Source organism: Thamnophis elegans, chromosome 1, assembly GCF_009769535.1.
Source record: "Thamnophis elegans isolate rThaEle1 chromosome 1, rThaEle1.pri, whole genome shotgun sequence".
Classification (NCBI taxonomy): domain Eukaryota; kingdom Metazoa; phylum Chordata; class Lepidosauria; order Squamata; family Colubridae; genus Thamnophis; species Thamnophis elegans.
The window spans coordinates 183,020,360-183,040,463 of record NC_045541.1 but is presented as its reverse complement, the minus strand read 5'-3'; the positions used below and the strand labels follow the sequence as shown (position 1 = coordinate 183,040,463).

The window sequence follows — 20,104 nt, the reverse complement described above, 5'->3', positions numbered from 1 at the left end:
TCAGGCAGATCTCCTTCTCCTTCAGCATTGGCGCCAGAGTTGAAATGAAATGTTCCCAATTGTCACTTTCAGGGGCCAGAAGCCCAACCCAGTTCCACTGGAAATGCAGGAGCAGCTGGACTAAACCCACATACTGAGCAGATTCCTTTGGATTAATCCGGAAGAAGGAAGGATAAACTCTTCTCTCTCCCTCAGAGAACTCAAAGCCAACACCGAGCTGGAAAAAATGAGAATCTTTTTTCAAAGGCAAAGTAAAAGTTGATGTTACCTCTTTGGAGGGTGACCATTGTGTCTTTTCTTGCCCCACTAATCTTTAATTTTAATCTCCTTCCTGTCAGCGTTCCAAATACCATGCAGAATTAAATCAGAGTCAAAGGCAAAACTATGCTTAAAGTTTCAATTTAATAAGACAGGCATGTTGGCATCATCCTGTGGGATTCCAACTCTGGAAGTTACATCAGAGTCCCACCCAGTTAAAAGTTCATGATCTTGTCCCCACACCCACAGTCCATCACATAGTCCAATCTCCTTCTTCCACGCTGGCATCCATGCCCAGCTGCTTCCGGTCAGGTGTGAAAGTGCAGAGACAAAGGATGCCCTTGACTTCTAGTAAAGAATGAAAAACAATACATTCTACAATCCTACTCCTTCTAATCCCCCCTCCCATCGACTATACTTAAAGAAACAGCATAATTAAATAAGAGAAAGTGTGGCAGGCCAAAATTCCAAAAGGAATATAAATGCAGGCCTGACACTTCCATTCTTAGGAAGAGCCACCAGTTACCGATTTTGTCTTGTTGTGACAGGTGAGATGCCAATGGAAAAAACCATCAATCTGATACTGAGAATAATCTTTACCCAAAGGTTGATTTTTTAAAAATAATACGTTAGGAAAGAATTCCTCTTGGGACATAGATAATTTCAGAATTATCCCACCATCTATTTCTTTGGGGTTATATAAAAGCATATCTTGATACATAAAACATAACATGCATTCACTAAATCACATTCTCCTAATATGTCCCCCCCCCAAATAATTTGGGTTTCATCTTTGGCTTCTATGTTTGTTTGTGTCATTTGTCTACTCCATAACGTATCTGGAGCTCCTCCTTACCTGAGAGACCGTAAAGATGCTGAAGATGGAGGCCATCAGCCTTGAGGATTTGGAGTTGAAACCCCCAATGGTCAGATTCATCCCTCATGTTCCTTCAGCACAGCTCTGGATGTCCCTTGACCCTTTTCAGTTCCCTCAATTGAATCATGGGGCATGTTGAGAACCACGGACCAAGAGAGGTTGCATGCAGTGATCCCCTCCAAGGCCTCAGTAGCTTTCCTATTCCAGGTAGTAGCCAAGGCCTCAGAAGGACCATGTCAGCGTTCCAAATATCATGTAGAATCAAATCAGAATCGAAGGCAAAACTATGCTTAAAGTTCCAATTTAATAAAGCAGGGATGTTGGAACATAGCTGTGGGGATCCCAATTCTGGAAGTTACATCAGAATCCCACCCAGTTAAAAGTTCATGATCTTGTCCCCACACCCACAGTCCATCACATGGTCCAATCTTCTCCTTCCATGCTGGTGTCCATGCCCAGCTTCTTCCGGTCAGGCGTACTGGTGTGGAGACAAAGGATGACCTTGACTTCTAGCAAAGAATGAAAAACAATACATTCCAAAATCCTACTCCTTCTAATCCCCCCTCCCATTGACTATACTTAAAGAAACAGCATAATGAAATAAGAGAAAGTGTGGCAGGAATATAAATGCAGGCCTGACAGACCATGCAGCAGATCCTGGGCTATAATCCCCAGTTTTCTTTGGAACCCCATCAGTCACTAAGAGGGGACTGGTCAAATAGATCCAGCCTCCCTGTAGAGAGGGGCAGCATAAAAGAATCTCAAGATCATCAGGCCATGATCTGGCCAGGACAAAGGGGACAAGGATAGCTCCTCCTCAGATCATATTAGAAATGATCTGTTTTGACTTGAGCCAAGAATGATGGTGGCCATGTTGAAATGCCTCTAACGCCAGCCCCAGGAATATTAAATGGACATCAATCAATACCAGAAGTCTGGGGAACCACACAGCCAAGACATCTCCAATTCTACGCGGGAGAAAACCCGAACAACTAGAGACCTACATATATATATATATATGTATATGTATATGTATATGTATATGTATATATATGTATATATATGTATATATACACACACACATATACATACATACATACATACATGCATATATACATACCGTACGTATGTACGTACGTATATATATAATGTCCAAATAACAGGAAAAGCGCTTCAAGGACCAAAGTATATTCCTTTTTTGCAGCCTTAAGAGAACTCTCGTTTTTTGAGGCTCAGAACCAGGCATTCTCGTGGGCTGCAAAAAGGAAACGCGACCCGGGAGCGCAGCCTCCAAGAGTTCATATCGCCAATAACTACGCGTGGGGGGAAAGGAAATGTGTTTTGTGAGGAAGAGAAAGAGCGCGCTTCACCGATGCCCGTTGGCGAAATTTTGGAAGAGAGGCAAGAGACTTCAGGCACCGAGCCCCCACCCCTGGCTGCGGCAACTGGAGCGGGCGGGAGGCAGGGAAGGGGTGGGCAAGACCGCCGCTTTTCCACCGTGCGCTGCCCCCCATCTCCCCTCAAAAGACCCCCCCCCCCGCCCTCAGCTGCCCAACGTTCTCTCTCTCTCTCTCTCTCTCTCTACCTCTCCCGCCGTTCCTTCTCACAAGCCAAGGCCGGGCGGGGAAGCCGCCAGGGCCTCCAAGGGCTCCGCTTCCAGTGCATGGTCCGCCCCCTCCTCGCCTCGCTTCCAGGCGAGCCGACTGAGGTGAGAAAGGAGAAAGAGGCGGAGGCGTTCACTGAGGGGACGGCTGACTCGGGGAGGGGGCGGAGGTGGTGTAGTAGCGGGGGATTCTTCCTCCTCGCCTCACTTGCTCCTGTGCTTCCGCGCAGCTCCCCCCCCTCCGGCGACGGCGCTGCATGAGTGAAGAGTCGGCCGTTGCATGGCCCCCGGCCGCTGCGCGGCCCGGTGCCAGGTACTCCACGGCCCGGCACCGGTCCGCGGACCGGGGGTTGGGGACCACTGCTCTAGGCGTCTCCTCCGGCGCTTCTTCTCCCGGAGCTCCTCGGTGAACCAAGGAGGCCTCCGGGATCCGCTGACCCGGAGGGGCCGTAGTGGCGCAATCCGGTCGAGAGACTCCGATGCCGCCGAGTACCATACAGCAGCCAGAGTCTCCGCCGAACTGTGGGCGAGGGTATCAGGAATAACCCCTAGCTCCGTCTGGAACCTCATAGGGTCCATCAGTCGCCTGGGGCGGAACCACCTGGTCGGTTCCTCCTCCCTACGGTAGGGGTTTGGCCTCCGGAAGTCGAGCCTCAGTAGGCAGTGGTCTGACCACGACAGGGGTATGGTCTCACTACCCCTCAGACCAAGATCACACATCCACTGCTCCGAGAGAAATACGAGGTCGAGCATATGACCCGCTGAGTGGGTTGGGCCCTGAATTACCTGGGTCAAGCCCATGGCTGTCATGGAAGCCATGAACTCCTGCGCCCCATCAGAGTGTTCACCGAGCAATGGCAAATTAAAGTCCCCCAGAACCATAAGCCTGGGGAACTCAATTGCCAGCTCGGCTACTGACTCGAGGAGCGAGGGGAGGGCTGCTGCAACGTAGTTGGGAGGCAGGTACGTTAGCAGCAGACCCACTTGACCCTTGAGGTCCAACTTCACTAGCAGAGTCTCACACCCGACAAGCTCCGGAGCAGGGACCCTACGAGGTACTAGAGACTCCCGGATAACAACAGCCACACCGCCACCCCTTCCCTGGGCTCTCAGCTGATGAAGCACCTGAAATCCTTCTGGGCACATCTCTACAAGGGGGACTCCTCCTTCTGTGCCCAGCCAGGTTTCAGTAATACATGCCAGGTCTGCCCTCTCGTCTAAAATTAAGTCCCGGACGAGGGGAGCCTTGTGAACAACAGACCTGGCATTTAGCGACAACAGCCTGAGACCAGGGTCCTGATTACCCGCGCCATCTGGCCTCGGAGTGGGACTCATAGGGCCGGAAGGAGGGATCTCTGTGACGTAGCGAACCCTCCTTCCCCGGTAATGGCCAGCCCTAAAGTCCCCGCCATATCTGCCCCTCCCTGTTATGACCGTAATGCCCCGACCCACTCCCGTGGACGTGGTTCCCTCAGCCACCCCTATGGCTCCCGCATTCCCCAGCAGGCCCTCCGAATCAGTCACACTCATGTATTCACTCAGTCAGTCCCCACGTGGTAATTAAAACACAAAAATACAGCAAAATGGAATAATAAAAGTGGGATCATTCATTCTATCACTAGCAATCCCATGCACTCACCATACCAGTGAAAAATTAAAATTAAAGATTAAAAATTACGGAGCACTGCAACAGTGCGCTATCAGGCGGTGATGTAACAAATGAGGAGGGAGCTGCTCCGTTCTTCTCCCTCTTCTATGTCCCAAAGGAAAGTCCACAGCTGGAAGGCCAGAAATTAATGATATACAAGGCAGTCACATGTGGGGGGGGGGGCAAGGCAAAAATGCCTGATGTTTGTAAGCAGAGTCTGTCCAGTCTTGTCCCTCTTAAGGTCCCAGAGGAGGTCAGCAGTCCACGTTGAAGACAGTCTCTTTCCTGAGGTTATATAAGGTCCATAGTCCAATGGGCCAAAGTCTGAAGCTGGCCCCAGCTGCTCAAGGCAGAGGGGGAGAAAGCACCAGTTTTCTTGGTGCCAAGGCCTTGTCCCTACAGCTGCCATCATCTATTGCTCCTAATAGGCAATCGATGAGATGGTAGAAAGTCAGAAAAAGCTCCCCAATGACAGGGGGGAGCGACAAAGGAGCAATGCCTGAGGCAGCTGTGATGATAAAGGGGCCAGAGGATGGGGGAGAGGAGGAGCGTTCAGGCCTCTTTTCTCTTCAGATCAAAGCGTAGAATAATAATAGAGCTACTCAAGGCTCCGTTTTCCATCCTCCATTCAGTCCCCAGCCGAACAGATAGCGGCCCGGAGGATCGCAGGACCACAGGATAAGCAGGCAGCTGGCAATAGAACAACAGAGTAGGACGGGGGGGGGGGAATGTCCGGAGGGGGGGGGGCTACGGCGGTGGCAAATACAACCAGCCGCCCAACCCACAGCTCCCAAATGATTTCCGGCGAGTTCTAATAACCCCCACTGTTCAGATGACAAAGAACTGAGCCCCCCGAGCTCACCGCACCACTCCGAGTCCGTCACAGCCGGCAGAGAGAGAGGGAGCGCCGAGAAGTTACAAAGTTGCAAAACGCTGAGATCGGCAGCGTGGCGCCGCCATCTTCTCTCTCACGCCGTAGATCGCTGATTCGAGCCGCCGTGGTTCTGCTGCTCCAAGGGACGGCCACAGGCAGCTGCCGACGGAATGCTGGCCCTTACAGGATTCCTGGGACCAAGCCCTTCCAGGGGGCTTTGCTGGTATTGTTGGTGGACTCCGGAGGCTGTAGAAATCTTTAATATTTAGCACCGGCTTCTATGGAACGAGAAGCCAGGCCAGAAATGGAGGTTGCTGTGCAGTAGGAAGGCTGCTACAGTAGTAAGGATCCCAACTGGTCCTGTGAATGAATCTTAAAGGAAAGAGTTTCAGATATGGCAATTTGGGGAGCAGCACCACAAAAGACCAAAAGAGACACCCGGATGACAATTGCTACCCTCAGGCTACCACAACAGAAATTTGTAACTATTGCTAAAAACTTCTGTCCCACTCCCAACGACCACCTGGGGGGATGGATCGTTCCTCCAAATTCAGATCTGCCATCCGCTCCATCTCCAAGGGACACAAGGATGCAGCTGCCCCCATGTTGTCCTCCTGGTCGCTGCCTGGGTAGGACATTCTTTTGAAGGTTTTGGTTTTATTTACACTCCCCTTGGAAGGTGTTAGCTCCGGGATGAGTGCAAAAGTGAGATCTTGCTTAATGTCAAGCCAGCCTCCCTCAGCAACCAAGAAAGAAACCACTTAACTCCATTTCACAGAATTAAGAGTACTTTTACTGGTTATGAAAAGATAGCAGCTAAGCAAAGCAAGATCTGAGGCAAAAGCGTGCGAAATCATACATGTCAATATGTGACCCAACTCCCTCCCCCTGGTAACCCCATCCCTAGTCCAATCTGCAAATCTTTTAGGTGTCACGTGAGTTCCATCTTCAAAAAGCATAATCAGGTTGGTATGCAAGACAGTTGGCCTTGGCAGCTCCCATCACTATCTCCAGCATGAGCAGTAGATGGTGAGAACAAAACTCCCTTTACACAATCTCTCCTGTAATTAAAACTTCCCTTCCCAAATACCAGGCCTCCCCTCCCCGTTTCAATGGCAGCCGAAAGCAAGTAGCGAAACAGAGGCTGACATAAACCAAGTAATCCTTCCTAGGTGGGTGAACAACCCCACTTCTCAAGGATGAATTCAGGCTGAGTGCATTTGAACTATAGGTTTGTTCCTAATAACTCCTGATTTTCTGCCTCCACTCTTCCCTTGCCTCTATTAGCTCTCTTGCTCTTGTAGACATTCAGAATCACAGCTCAATTTTGTTCTTTTTAAAAACTGAAGCTGTAGGAAGAGTGACCGAAATTGAGCATGGAGTCAATAGAGGAATCAGCCTAAACTCTCTATGTAGCCACAAATTGACTAAGACCTATCCCTCTTGAATTCCACTGACCCTCATCTAACACCCAAATATATACTAACTATTAGTTTATTAGATTCCTATGGATAGGCATGTCTAGTAATAAATCAGTCTAATTGGAACTTCACATTAGTCTTAATGAAACTAATAGGTAACAAAACTACCAGATTGCACAAGAGTCTTAAGAAGGACAGTGAACGGTCATGCAGAACCAAAGATGAAAAGTTGCACATCTGGGAGGACCGAGCGTCTACATCTGCCTGGTTTTAACACAATCTTGCACTTCTGAATATGCTTTTCTGTTCTTCATGTTAAAGCAGAATAACAGAGTTGGAAGGGACCTTGGAGGTTTTATAGTCCAACCCGCTGCTCAAGCAGGAGACCCCTGTTCTGACCCAGCCTTAGCAGAACCAAGAAACAGATTCCTTGTCTCAAAAACCCCCTGTAGTTATGTAGTTACTTTGAATTCATGGCATTCACACACAGAAAAGTCCAGGCAATAATCATTAACTGAAGTATCGACCTTATCAATTCCTTGGATAATTGCCAGGCCAGAAGCTTCCAGCCACAAAGCTATACATTAAGCTCTCTCAAACAATCTCTGATACACGAATCATGATGAACAAATATTTCTAAAGAAATCCAAACAGCTGTCTCCTACAACACCACTCTCCTATTGCTTCTATTTATTCCCCAGCCAGAGAGGGAGCGCTCAGCATCCCCTTTCTTCCCGAATTGGCCCATGGTCCTCATTTGTTCTTCTCTCCAGACAACTCTGCACATATGCGCATCTAGAACACGCCACAGCTGTTCCTCTTCCCCACTTATATTCAATTCTGAAGGTAGCTGGAGAATGTTGGACGGCCCTGGCTCTATCTCTGCTTCCGAAGCAGAGCGTCTATCAGAGCCTTCCCCATATTCCAGGACTGGCCCATGTTCCTCCCCAGCCTCCTCTTCATCTGAGTCTGCCGCCAGTTCTGCTGGCAGCAGGTGGGCTACACAACCGCATACCATTTTAGGTTGTCCAGTCCCTTCTTAAAAGCCTCTGGTGTTGCAGCACCTACAACTTCTGGAGGGCAATCCTTCCCCTGATAAATTGTCCTCATTGTCAAGAAATGTCTCCTTATTGCAGAAAATGACAGGCTTTAGACTTCTCAGGATACAGGAAAAGTTTATTTGGCAGCCAGGTTCAGAAAGCTAACCCATGACTAGCATTGCAAGTTCTGAACAACCTTCATTATCGAAGCACGCCTTCTTATACATTCTCAAAAGCAGCGCAACACGAAAATACTTAACTCATTTCTGATTGATTATTTTTGGGGGAAAGCCTTTTAAGTAGATGGGGATCTTACTTCTCCTTTTGTCTTGGGACACAGGTATGGACTACCTGTCTTTAGGAAACTTTATTTGAACCTTGTGGTTTGGACTTTTGACATAGAGACATTGGTTAGAACATCTTGTGGTTAGAGGCTGATGACATTTCCTTGTCCCTTTAAGCAAGCTTCTAACTGTCCCTTTTGCCATGTCTTCATTCTTATATGTTTAATCCATATTTTATTCTACTTTATCCTTAGTTCTAGTTTGATCACTCCTTGATAAAGTTCCACCTTTGCTTCTTGTCCTGCCTTCAGGTGCTTTGGTGAATAGGTTGACCCCCTTTTCTCTGTGACAGTCCCTCGAATATTGGAAGACTGTTATCATGTCCACCTCTGTTAGACTAGGCATACACAGTTCCTGCAATCTAAATTACATTAAATTAGTCTGAATTAGTAGACCAGCGAAATACTGTCGACATAATATACTTAGACTTCATCAAGGTATTCGACAAAGTAGACCACAACCTATTTCTTGTTAAGCTAGAAAAAAGTGGGATCGATAGCATCACCATCAGATGGATTTGTAACTGGCTGACAAACTGTACTCAATGAGTAATCCTTAATGGTACTATATCTACATGGAGGGAAATAAGTAGTGGTTCCGTCTTAGGCCTAGTACTGTTCAATATCTTCATAAACGACTTAGATGAGGGAATAGAAGGGGAACTTACCAAATGTGCAGATGCTACTAAGCTGGCAGGAATATCCAACACCCTAGATGATAGGCTCAAGATCCAGATGCATCTTGGGGAGGAGGAGCCAATGTCGCGACAAGATGGTTGTGTGGTCTCAATGCTCTGAGACCACAGCCAATACTTTTGCCACTGGGTGGCGCCAACAGACCTAAACCGTCCCGAAGAGATGGTGAACAGGAAGATTACGTCTTGCTGATCTCGGGGATATCGCAAAATCCTCGAAAGAAGCAAGAGAAGATCTTCAAGCCGGTGACAAATATTAAGTTTTCTTCATCTCTCTTTGTGATTCTCTGTAATTCACAGATTAAAGCTTTCCTCTTTATCCCTGTGGCTATATACAAAAATAAACTCTTTAAGAGTGTTTACGCTCTTAAAAGCAGCAGAATACTCTTTAAATATTCAAAACGGAACGTTTCTTCCTTTCTTTTATTTCACGGATTGCTAACTTGACACCCCAAGGCCTTGTTTTGGCTACACACTGATAAAAGAATGCACAGATGTCCCTTTGAAATTTGATCAGAGAGGAGAAATCTTTCAAGCTAAGGTTGCTGTGCTTGTCAAGAATGACACAATACCCAGAAAAAATATAGGTCTTGACTTTGCAAGATATACTTTCAGAATTGCATAAATTATTAAATAAAGAAGAAAAACTTCAAATACTTAGAACACATAACAAGAAAATAAGATGAAAAAATTGAAAATGTTCATCAAATGCAAAACAGTGTGATTGAAACTCAAAACACCGAAGTGGAAAATGAATATAAAGAGACTAAACCTGCTGATATCTATGGTAATTGGTTTGTTCCTGAAAATGGAAAGAATGAAATACAGAAAGAGGAATTAAATGGAGAGCAAATATACTTCAAGGGCCAACAGATAGAAGAAGATAAAATTATGGACCTAAAGAAAGAAATTCCACTAGCAAAAGTTTTGATAACACTGCTGACAATCAAAGACAAACTGAACAAGGAAACAGAAAGAGGGCATCAAGATTATATGAGAGATCTTACAAGCAAGGAGTTGCTAAGAGAAGTCTATACAAAGCTGATCAAGAAGATGACTAGAGGATTGATACCATAAATGGCAGAAGATATGAGATTGTTTTGTTATTGGAAAGATACAGGTTGATAGATGGAAGAATATAACTTAAAACTAGATAAACATACTGAAATTTAGTAATAATAGATATAATTAAACAAATAATCGATAATGATAATAATGTATACAATGTGTAGTGTTATGATAAGTAATAATTGGATATGAATATTGAATGGTACCCATGAAAGGAAGATTAGAAATCCTTTTGGATTATATACATAGGTGAATAAAAAGAACTAAGTTAGATACAGTTAAGTTTGGATTATTAGGGGGAAAATGTTATGATACAGGATATAGTCAAAAAAGGAGGGATAACGATGACAACCTATATACATATATATGAGTATAATATAAGGGAACTAGATGAGAATTGCCAACAGCGATTTGGAAAGGAGGATTAGAAAAGTCTGTTATTAAATATTATGGACGTTTAACTAGAACAGGACATAAAGATTCAGTGTTATTTGAGGATTTTAGAAATATTAAATGAAATGCCATTATTTGGTTATGTATTAAATTTTGGTATATTTTATGATGAAGGATGTTTAAATAATTATAGCCAAATATAAATGGAGGTACAAGGGTAACATGTATAAATATCTGAGTTAAAATACTTGAGTTAATATGAATTATGCCTGATGACTGTGGAAGAGATGCATGAAAACCTTTTGTAACCAACTGATACACTTTCTACAGTATGTAAGGAAGGAAGATTTTATGTGTTGTGTTTGTTTTGGAAAAAAAAATATTAAAAAAAAATATCCAGATGCATCTTGAATACTTGAACAGTATGCCCCATCTAACAAAATGAAATTCAATGTAGAGAAAAATAAATTCAATCCAATTCAATTTAATTTATTAGATTTATAGGCCACCCAATCCCGGAGGACTCCGGGCGTAAGTGTAAAGTCTTACACTTAGGCAAAACAAACCAAAAATGCACATATAGACTGGGTGAAACCAGGATTAATAGCAGTAATTGTGAGAGGGATCTTGGAGTCTTACTGGACAACCAATTACATATGAGCCAACGGTGAGTGGCAGCAGCAAAAAAAGCCAATGCAATCCTAAATTGCATTAACAGAGGGGTGCAATCAAGTGAGGTACTAATAGTACTCTATAAAGGCTTTCTATGGCCATACCTAGAATACTGCATCCAGTTTTGGTCACTACACTATAAAAAGATGTTGAGATTCTAGAAAGATTGCAGAAAAGAGCAACCAAGATTATTAGGGGACTGGAGGCTAAAACATACATTGAACGATTGCAGGAACTGGACGTGGCTAGTCTAGTGAAGAGAAGGACCAGGGGAGGCATGATCGCAGTCTTCCAATATTTGTAGGGCTGCCACAGAGAGGTCAGGTCAAGTAATTTTTCAAAGCACCTAAAAGCCAGACAAGGAATAATGGATGGAAACTGAACAAGGAGAGATTCAACCTAGAAATAAGGAGGAATTTCCTGACAGTGAGAGCAATCAACCCATGGAAGCGAAGTTGCTTTCAGAAGTAGTGGGAGCTTCATCACTAGAGGCTTTCTAGAAGAGACTGAACTGCCAATGGTCAGAAATGGTGTAGGGTCTCCTGCTTGGATGGGGGGTTGGACTACATGACCTAAATGGTCCCTTCCAACTTTGTTAATCTGTAATTTGTCTATGGAGATTCTCAGTCATCAAGGTCATGGTTGTACCAAACGTGGTTTTTCAAGAGACAGATGAACTTTCTGGTTTTTTTTCTTTGAAGACATTTCCTTTCTCATCCAATAAGATTCTTCAACTCTGGATGGTGGAGAATGGAAGGTTCTATATCCTTGCATTGGATTCATATCTTTCCATTCCCTGCCATCCAGTCAGAGCTGAAGAAGCTTCTCAGATAAGAGAAGCCTCAAATGTCTTCAAAGAAAAACCCAGGAAGTCCAGTTGCCTCTTGAAAAAGCACCTTTACGGCATGAGTTCCTGCATGTGTTCATCTTAGTGTTCAGCCTCCAGCCATCTAATCTCTGCACTCTTTCTAGAGCTCCAGTATCTCTTTTATGTGATAGCAAAGTTGGATGCAGTATTCCAAGTGTCTTCTTAACAAGGTATTATAAAGTGGCACTAATGCTTCGCATGGTCTTGATTCTATCCCTCTGTAAAAGCAGCCTTCGTCCATGAGGGCAAAACTGAACAACTGAATATCATCAGCCTAAGAAAGATACCTGATGTCAACTGAGAAGGCCTTATTCATACACTCTGAAAGATGGTGGATTGGGCTCAATCTCTTCCCACCAACCAACACTGAATTGGTCCACCTTTGGATGAAGGAGAGAATCATATAACAGGATGCACAAATTCTCTGTTCCTCCCGTTTCTAATTTCATCTGCTACTCTGCGGTGACAAATAAACTAGTTATTCCCAGTTACAAAAGTATAACTGATTCTCATCTGTCAACAAACCCCCCATTAGCACTCATACTAGCTGACCAACTATGGCCCAAGCCAAGCTCCATCTTTTATGCAGGAGATCAGTTTCATGGAGGTCAAATTCACAACTTCACCATGACTCCATCTGCTCTGTGCATTACAAGAAACACAAACATGCTGTTTTTTTTCATTCTGGTGTATGAGAAGCTATTGCTACTTGGGTAGAACAATTACTTTCCCTTGCAATTATCAGAAGTACAGTAATTCTTTGGGTATCCCCTGTGGATTTCTTGACATGCATTTATCTCTTCTAAGATAAAACCTGCTTTAAAATATATGTCTGAGTTCTCCAAGCGGGGGCAAAACATGTCACTTTAGCTGTCTTGGAAAGAGCTCACTCCTGGGTTTGAAGAGACTCACACGACTTTTTTTCCTCTATGGTCACAGCCCAAACACAGCTAAGAAGAAGCATTGTTGTTATAAATTTGTCTTGGTGCCATTCAGGTGGCACAGGTGGTGACTGCTCTGCTAAAGGTCCAGTGAGATGTCAGAAGCAACCTTCAAATCAGTTTCTGCATAAACCTTGATTTCTGTTCTAGGAGGGAAGGTGATAAGAATGACAGGCAGGAGTCATGCTGATGCTGATGCTGATGCTCTTCTGGCTCCTGGCTCCAACTACACTGAAAAGGCTACGCACCATATGTGTCTGCAGGAGTTTTATCGGCTTAGATGAAAGCTACTATAGGCCTGGTGATCTCATTATTGGTGGGAATTTGCCCTTGGGAAGCATTTTAGAGTCTTCTGTCACAGACTTTAATACACTGAATCTTCTTTTCAATAATGCGTAAGTTTCAGCTGGAGGGAAAACATGCATGATAATTATTCTCTTTGCTTTAAATTTAGGGACTTCTTTTCAGAAATACTTCTAATATTTGTACTGCCCTGGTTTAGTGCACATGTTCTGCTTTTCTCAATAAATTACCAAGCTCTTAAAATCGGTTGGAATTCTCAGTCTCTTCATCAGGAAGATGATAAACCACAAAAATGAAGAGGGAAGCTGTGCTGGCCTAGTGAAGAAGTCAAATTATAATATTAATCTGAAGAGTAACTTGTGGTAGAAAATTCAAATAAAAGCTCAGCACTCTTCAAGTTTTGGGGAGTTGCAAAAATCCCTCTCAGTTTGGAATCAGCCATGCTGATGAATAAAAGCCTTCATTAAATCTATGAGGTGACCCCCGCACTGTAGTCCTGTGCTCAGCAATCCTTATCCCACCTGGAGAAGCTGCTCCAAGAGAGCAGCTTAAATAATTACGGTGAAAGGGGGGGGGCAATTGGAAAGGATTGCAGCCACTGCAGCAATGTGAATATGGCAGGGATGATTGAGACTATAAAACAATCCATAATATCCATATAAAGGCTTGTCTCCTTTCTCACAAAGTCATCCAACTTTAGCCAAAGGAAAAGCTTTGAAAAAATCCCCAACCAATAAAATTTGGGAGTTTCTTCCCCCAAAAGTCCCCCCAAACAGTGAAGCAAATTCTATAGCCATGCACAAGATTTCCTGTCATGTTCTCCAATGTTTTTCTCATTACAGGTACATCCACAGTTACTACCAGCAGTTCCTTGCATTGATGTTTGCTGTCTCTGAGGCCAATAAGGATTTTCTTCTGCTCCCCAACATCACCCTTGGCTTCCACATCTATGGCCATTACCAGAGGGAGATATATATTTCCTTAAACAGTCTCTCCATGCTCTCCTCACGAGGCCAAGGGGTTCCAGGTTACAAATGTGATCATCCGGACATTCTGCTGTCTGCCATTGGTGGTCTCAGTGCCAAATCCTCACAACTGATGGACTCCATCTTCAGCATCTTTAAGGTCCCACAGGTAAGAGAGCTCTCTTGGATACAGTATGGAATAGACAAAGATCAAAAGCACACAGAGAAGCCAAAGATGAAACTAAAGGTAATTTTTTTTTGGGGGGGGGGGGGTTGGGGAGCATATAATGAAATTTAGACTCTTAAAGGGTAGCCATCATTTTAGTGTCATTTATTTGATGTATCGGGTTGTTGGTTTCTTCTCTTGTCTTCCAAAGTATCACAACCAATGAAAATAGCTAAGAAGGAGAGCCAAAAAGAAAGGAAAAAAGATTAACAAGTCAATAGACCACTACAAAACTGGAAAATGTTTAAAAGATAGACATATGAGATAGACTATACTAAATAAATATTATACAAAATGACTTAAATGTAGTAAAAATTGTCATATATAGAATATATAGATTATTACATATAGAATGAAAACAATGTATGAAATAATGTAAGTGCACAAATATACAAAGCTATAGTTATAAAAGGTTTACTTGTATAGATAAAAAAAATCACAACAGATATGTAAAAAAATGTAATGTGTTGCAAAGATATGAAGTTTGTACAAACAAAATAAAATATTTTTTTTAAAAATAGCTAAGAAGGAAAGAAGATTCAGTGTGACTGCGAGGGTCATGTGTTAGTGAGTCAGTGTGACTGCGAGGGCCATCAACTACACAAGGGTAACTACTAAAATCAGCATAAAACTTTTACTTTGTCTTTGAAAAAAGAATCTCCCTTTCTGCAGCTTGGTGTTGGCTTTGAGTTCTCTGAGGGAGAGAGAAGAGTTTATCCTTCCTTCTTCCGGATTAATCCCAAGGAATCTCTTCAGTGTGTGGGTTTAGTCCAGCTGCTCCTGCATTTCCAGTGGAACTGGGTTGGGCTTTTGGCCCCTGAAGATGACAATGGAGAACGTTTCATTTCAACTCTGACGCCGATGCTCCAGGAGAAGGAGATCTGCCTGGCCTTCACTATAATGCTGAAACTAGATGATGTTCAAATCACGATGAAAAAGTTTGTTCTCAATTTCCATACCTGGTCTAAAGCAGAAGTGTTTATTATGTTTGGAGACTTCACTATTACCAGTAATGTAGTAATGACGGTACATTATTTTGGAAAACTCAGAAAAGTGTCCTTAATTAAAGTTTATATCTTCACTTCACATTGGAAAATTGGCGTGGAAGAATCTGAAGAAACATTGCAATTTATAAAGACTTTGCATGGGGTCCTGCATTTTAGGGACCATTCTGGGGATGTCTCTGAATTCAGCAAGTTCCTCCTGTCTTTAGACCCCTTGAACCCCCAAGGAGACGTCTTTCTCCCTCAATGGTGGGAAAGAGTCTTTGGCTGCAAGATCCATAAATCAGGAAAGATCCCTCCAAAGGGGGAAAAACAATGTACAGGAAAGGAGAATCTGCAGAATATGCCCAATTACACTTTGGAAACAAGAATGACAGGTGAAAGTTACAATATCTACAATGCCATTTATGCTCTGGCACACGCTTTACATGCAATGCATGGATCCAGAGTCCGACCAATGAGGCTTGGAAAGAGGATCTCAGACATCCAGTCATGGCAGGTAGTTTCTGTGGCTTTTGACTCAGTCCGCTTAGTTCGGAAGCTCCCCATATGAATTTCTTCTGCTCCTGATTAAATGTCTTCGTACTCTCATAGCAATTCATCTGAGACCCTGCCCTTTTTACCATTCGTTGTGCTACTCAGCTTGCTGTGTGAAAAGAGCTTCAGATTAACAACGGATGGAAATTAACCAAGGAGAGAAGCAACGTAGAACTAAGGGGAACTTTCTTAACGAACAGTTTACATTTAGAAGTCGTGGGTGCCCCATTGCTGGAATCATTGAAGAAGAGGCAGGATTGCCACTTGTCTAAAACTGTAGAGGGTCTGTTGCTTGAGCAGGGGGTTGGACTAGAAGACCTCCAATGTCCCTTCCAATACTGTGATTCTGTTTCTATGACAACCACAGCACAGAGCAAGATTCAAAGTGATCCTGATGGGTTCCTGGTCTGAAATTCATCAGAATTCCCTGCATAAAAGGCTAAAATGTTGGACCTCTCTGAATAGTAAAGTGACCAACCAGGTCAGATGCTTCCTTCCACAGGGCCCAGTGGATCAAACCTGGTTCCAGCTGGATCCTTATTGTCATTGCCTTTGACAATAAGCTGGAGAAAACCAGTGGAATTTTCTATGGTTCTAATAGAAATGATTTATTCATTTCAAACATTCATTCATCAGTTAACAAGTCCTTGGGCCAAGTAACTATTTGAAAGTCTACGTGGCCATGCCTCACAAGGGAAAAAGCCTAAAATTAAATTTAGATTGTGGAACTAATTTTTTTGTTTTTTGGTGAAATTGGAGATGGAAACCATGACAAAGGGGAAACTTTTAGTTTCAGAGTTACATACACCTAATTCCTCAGATCACCATCAAGAGATGGAACTAATTTATCAAATATAAACCCATGTTCTCAAGATGGCCATCATGTTATGATAGAAGCCATGATGTCTCATTTGTAGAATCACAGTATTGAAATAGACATTGGAGGTCATCTATCCCAAATACTCCAATTTCTGAAAGTCTCCTTTCTTTCAGATTCTTGCCTATTTGAGGACCATCCAGTTCAACAACAGTGCTGGAGATGAAGTCTCCTTCTCAAAAGATGGACTGGGATCTGCTCGTTATGATCTTTTCAACTGGGTTCTCTTCCCTAATAGATCCTTTGTCCCCATAAGAGTTGGGCATGTAAATCCTGAGGCTCCCCCAGGTCAGAATTTCACCATTAAATCTGATGGAATCATTTGGGCCACCAAGGTGAGCTGAAAGGAAATGTTGTAAGTTCAGGGAAAGATTCATTCTCTTCCTGAGATGCAGAACATCTTCCTAACTTGAAAAATTATCAATTGAGTCAGAAATTATGGCAGTCGTTTGGTGAAAAATCTCCTCTGCATGTAACACATTTAAGCTCTGATGAATGTCATTCCACAAAGGTTTAGGCTTGGGAACACTGTTTCCTTGAAACATAGGATTCAATTACAGCCAGCAACAATTATTTCCATGGACCATTGTTGTATCATCACAGTTCTTTCTTTTAGAAATCCTCTCATCCCATCACAAGCCTTCCTGTGCAGGCAGAGACTCCCCATCCGATCTCCCACACCTATGGGTGTGTCAGGAATGCTCCTGGCCTGGTTACCCCAGGACTGTTCCTGATTTCTGATAGACAGTGGCAATGTATTTCTTTAGAAAAGATTCTGATCATAGAAGTAGGAATAAGGAAGGGAAATAGGAAAGGGAAAAGAATGGATGCAGCAGGTTCACGGCTTAGGTCATCTCAAGTATTTCTCTTTTCTCTTCCAGAAAGTGCCCTTTGCCAGGTGTGGAATGAAGAGGTGTCATGCAGGAAAGAGGAGAAGAGTTCCAGAGGGCCAACCGGTTTGCTGCTATCAGTGTGATGCTTGTCCAGAAGGGACCTTTTCTAATCAGACAGGTAGAGCAGACTTCAAATGTTCATCTTCCATAATCAAGGAAGACATTCATTAAATCAATATATATATATTTGTTATTGTATCATTTTTGATAAGATTGACAGGCACTCACACTTTTCAGTAGAACTTTCAGTTTAGAGATCTGTTTTGACCTGCTCCTCCATGCAGTAATGAATGCCGAGACAAGCATAACTGGAATGTACTTTAATAGCAAGAAACCAAAACCTTGGTGGCTGAAAGCCAAGCATAAGAAACAGATAAGGACCTTGGCAGCAACTCAGACAAACCTTGGCAGCAATCCAGCCTGCCAAGCTAGTTACCAAAGTTCTCCAACTTTTAGTCAATGTGTTGACTTCTGCAAGAGGGGCGTGTGCCCCTCTTTTTATAGTCTGGAGAGGAGCCTAATGACCACCGGCTGGGTGCAATTACCTCCTGTACTTGCGCAACTGTTCCTGATGCCTATTAGCTCTTCGGTGCCGGGCATCCAGGAACAACTCACTGCTGGTGTCCAGATCACTCTCCCTTGTCTCCTCACCACTGGTCCAAGACTCAGGCGCCTCCTGGTGGCCAACCAGCCTCTCTGCGCCCTTCTCAGAGTCGGAACCCTGTCCAGGGTCCTCCACATCCTCCAGAGCCGACTCATAGGGCCCCTCACTGTCGGAGTCTGGTGGCAGCTCCAACAGCTCCTGCTGGGCCACAACAGAGATCTAAACTCCCCTGACCATAGAGACCACCTTTCCTGGCCCTCAGCAAGGGAGTTTGAAGGCATAATTTATGAGTCCCCAACATGAATTTATTTTTCTACTTTCACATCCAATTGGGAAACCAACTTCCAATCTTTTCCTGAGGAAGTGGGGTGTATAGTCCACACTTTAATTTTTATTATTCAGAATATGCTCCTTCCTCAACACTACCAACCTCTGAGGAAATAGACCTGCCAGAGAAAGAGGACATTCAACAATCTATGTCCCTTTGATAGAGCAGGAGGGATCAAAAACATCTGAATGAACACATTTGAAGATTACAAATCTTCAGTTTACAAAGCAAAGAGATTAAGGCAGGGGTAATGTACACATAAACAAAACAACAGCATTCCTGGATAACAGATTTGTTCTTCTTCTGTGGGTTCCATTATAAAGGAAAAACAGGCAGTAATCTCAAACTAAAACCCACATTATTCATGGAAATGCAGTGGATGGATAGTTGGTACTGAAGGAATCCTTGTCTCTGGCTAATCTATCCCCAGGATCATCATAAAGAAAGGATGATTTGCTCTTTTTGATGCCCAATAAATTGCTCAGTGGATTCTTTCATCACTCCCTTTGTGGGTAGGTCATTAAGAGAAAGGCAACACTCATATCATTTATGTGGGGGGGATAATGTGCATGGTAGTTGCTGAATAAATCCTTAAACAAAGATTTTTGATTTCAGATGCAGCTCACTGTGAAACCTGCCCAGAAGACCAACTTCCCAACAAGGACAAGGACCAATGCATTGCCAAGAAGGTCCACTTCCTTGCCTATCAAGACACCCTGGGATACATCTTAGTTTTTCTTGCTCTTTTTCTCTCAGTGATCACATCTGCAGTTCTGGTGATTTTCTATAAACACCATGACACACCAATTGTCAAGGCCAACAACCGAGACCTCACTTACATCCTCCTGGTCTCCCTATTGCTTTGCTTCCTCTGTTCCTTCCTCTTCATTGGTCAACCAGGGAAGGTCACCTGTCTCTTCCAACAATCTGCCTTTGCAATTCTCTTTTCCCTTGCAGTTTCCTCTGTGTTGGCAAAAACTGTCATGGTGGTTCTGGCTTTCATGGCCACCAAGCCAGGGAACAGGACAAGGAAACTCTTAGGAAAACCACTGACCAACTCCATTGTCTTAGCTTGTCCCCTGATTCAAGCAGTTCTTTGTGCCACCTGGCTGGGAACCTCTCCCCCATTTCCTAACTTGGACTTCAACTCCCTATTTGGAGAAATCATCTTGGAATGCAAGGAAGGCTCAGCTTTAATGTTCTACATTGTCCTCGCCTACCTAGGTTTTTTGGCTTTCATCAGTTTCACAGTGGCATTTTTAGCTAGAAAATTGCCTGACAGTTTTAATGAAGCCAAATTCATTACTTTTAGCATGCTGGTCTTTTGCAGTGTTTGGATCACTTTCCTCCCCACCTACCTGAGCACCAAAGGGAAGTCCATGGTGGCTGTGGAGATCTTCTCCATTTTGGCATCTGGGGCTGCTCTCTTGGCTTGTATCTTTTTCCCAAAATGCTACATTATTCTACTGAGGCCGGATCTAAATTGTAGAGAAAATATAGTAAGGAACAAGAATTTTTAACTAATGCAACAATTGGCCTCATTTATGTTTTTGAGGCATATTTAGAATGTGATAAAATTTCTAAACTATGATAACATGGAGGATGAATTTTTCCATTAAAATATTTCTATCAAGTGCTGTAACTAGTTGTAATATACCTGTGATCA

The 20,104-nt window shown here is 43.6% G+C and overlaps 1 protein-coding gene across 1 annotated transcript; it reads left to right on the top strand.

Annotated features, from left to right (window-relative positions):
- Nucleotides 1-12,884: 12,884 nt before the first annotated feature.
- LOC116506820 (vomeronasal type-2 receptor 26-like) lies at nucleotides 12,885-19,958 on the top strand. The gene is made up of 5 exons (XM_032214744.1): nucleotides 12,885-13,096; nucleotides 13,847-14,216; nucleotides 14,988-15,698; nucleotides 16,730-16,948; nucleotides 19,125-19,958. Exons 1-5 carry the CDS (start codon nucleotides 12,885-12,887, stop codon nucleotides 19,956-19,958), a joined length of 2,346 nt encoding a protein of 781 aa, XP_032070635.1.
- The last annotated feature ends 146 nt before the right edge of the window (nucleotides 19,959-20,104 follow it).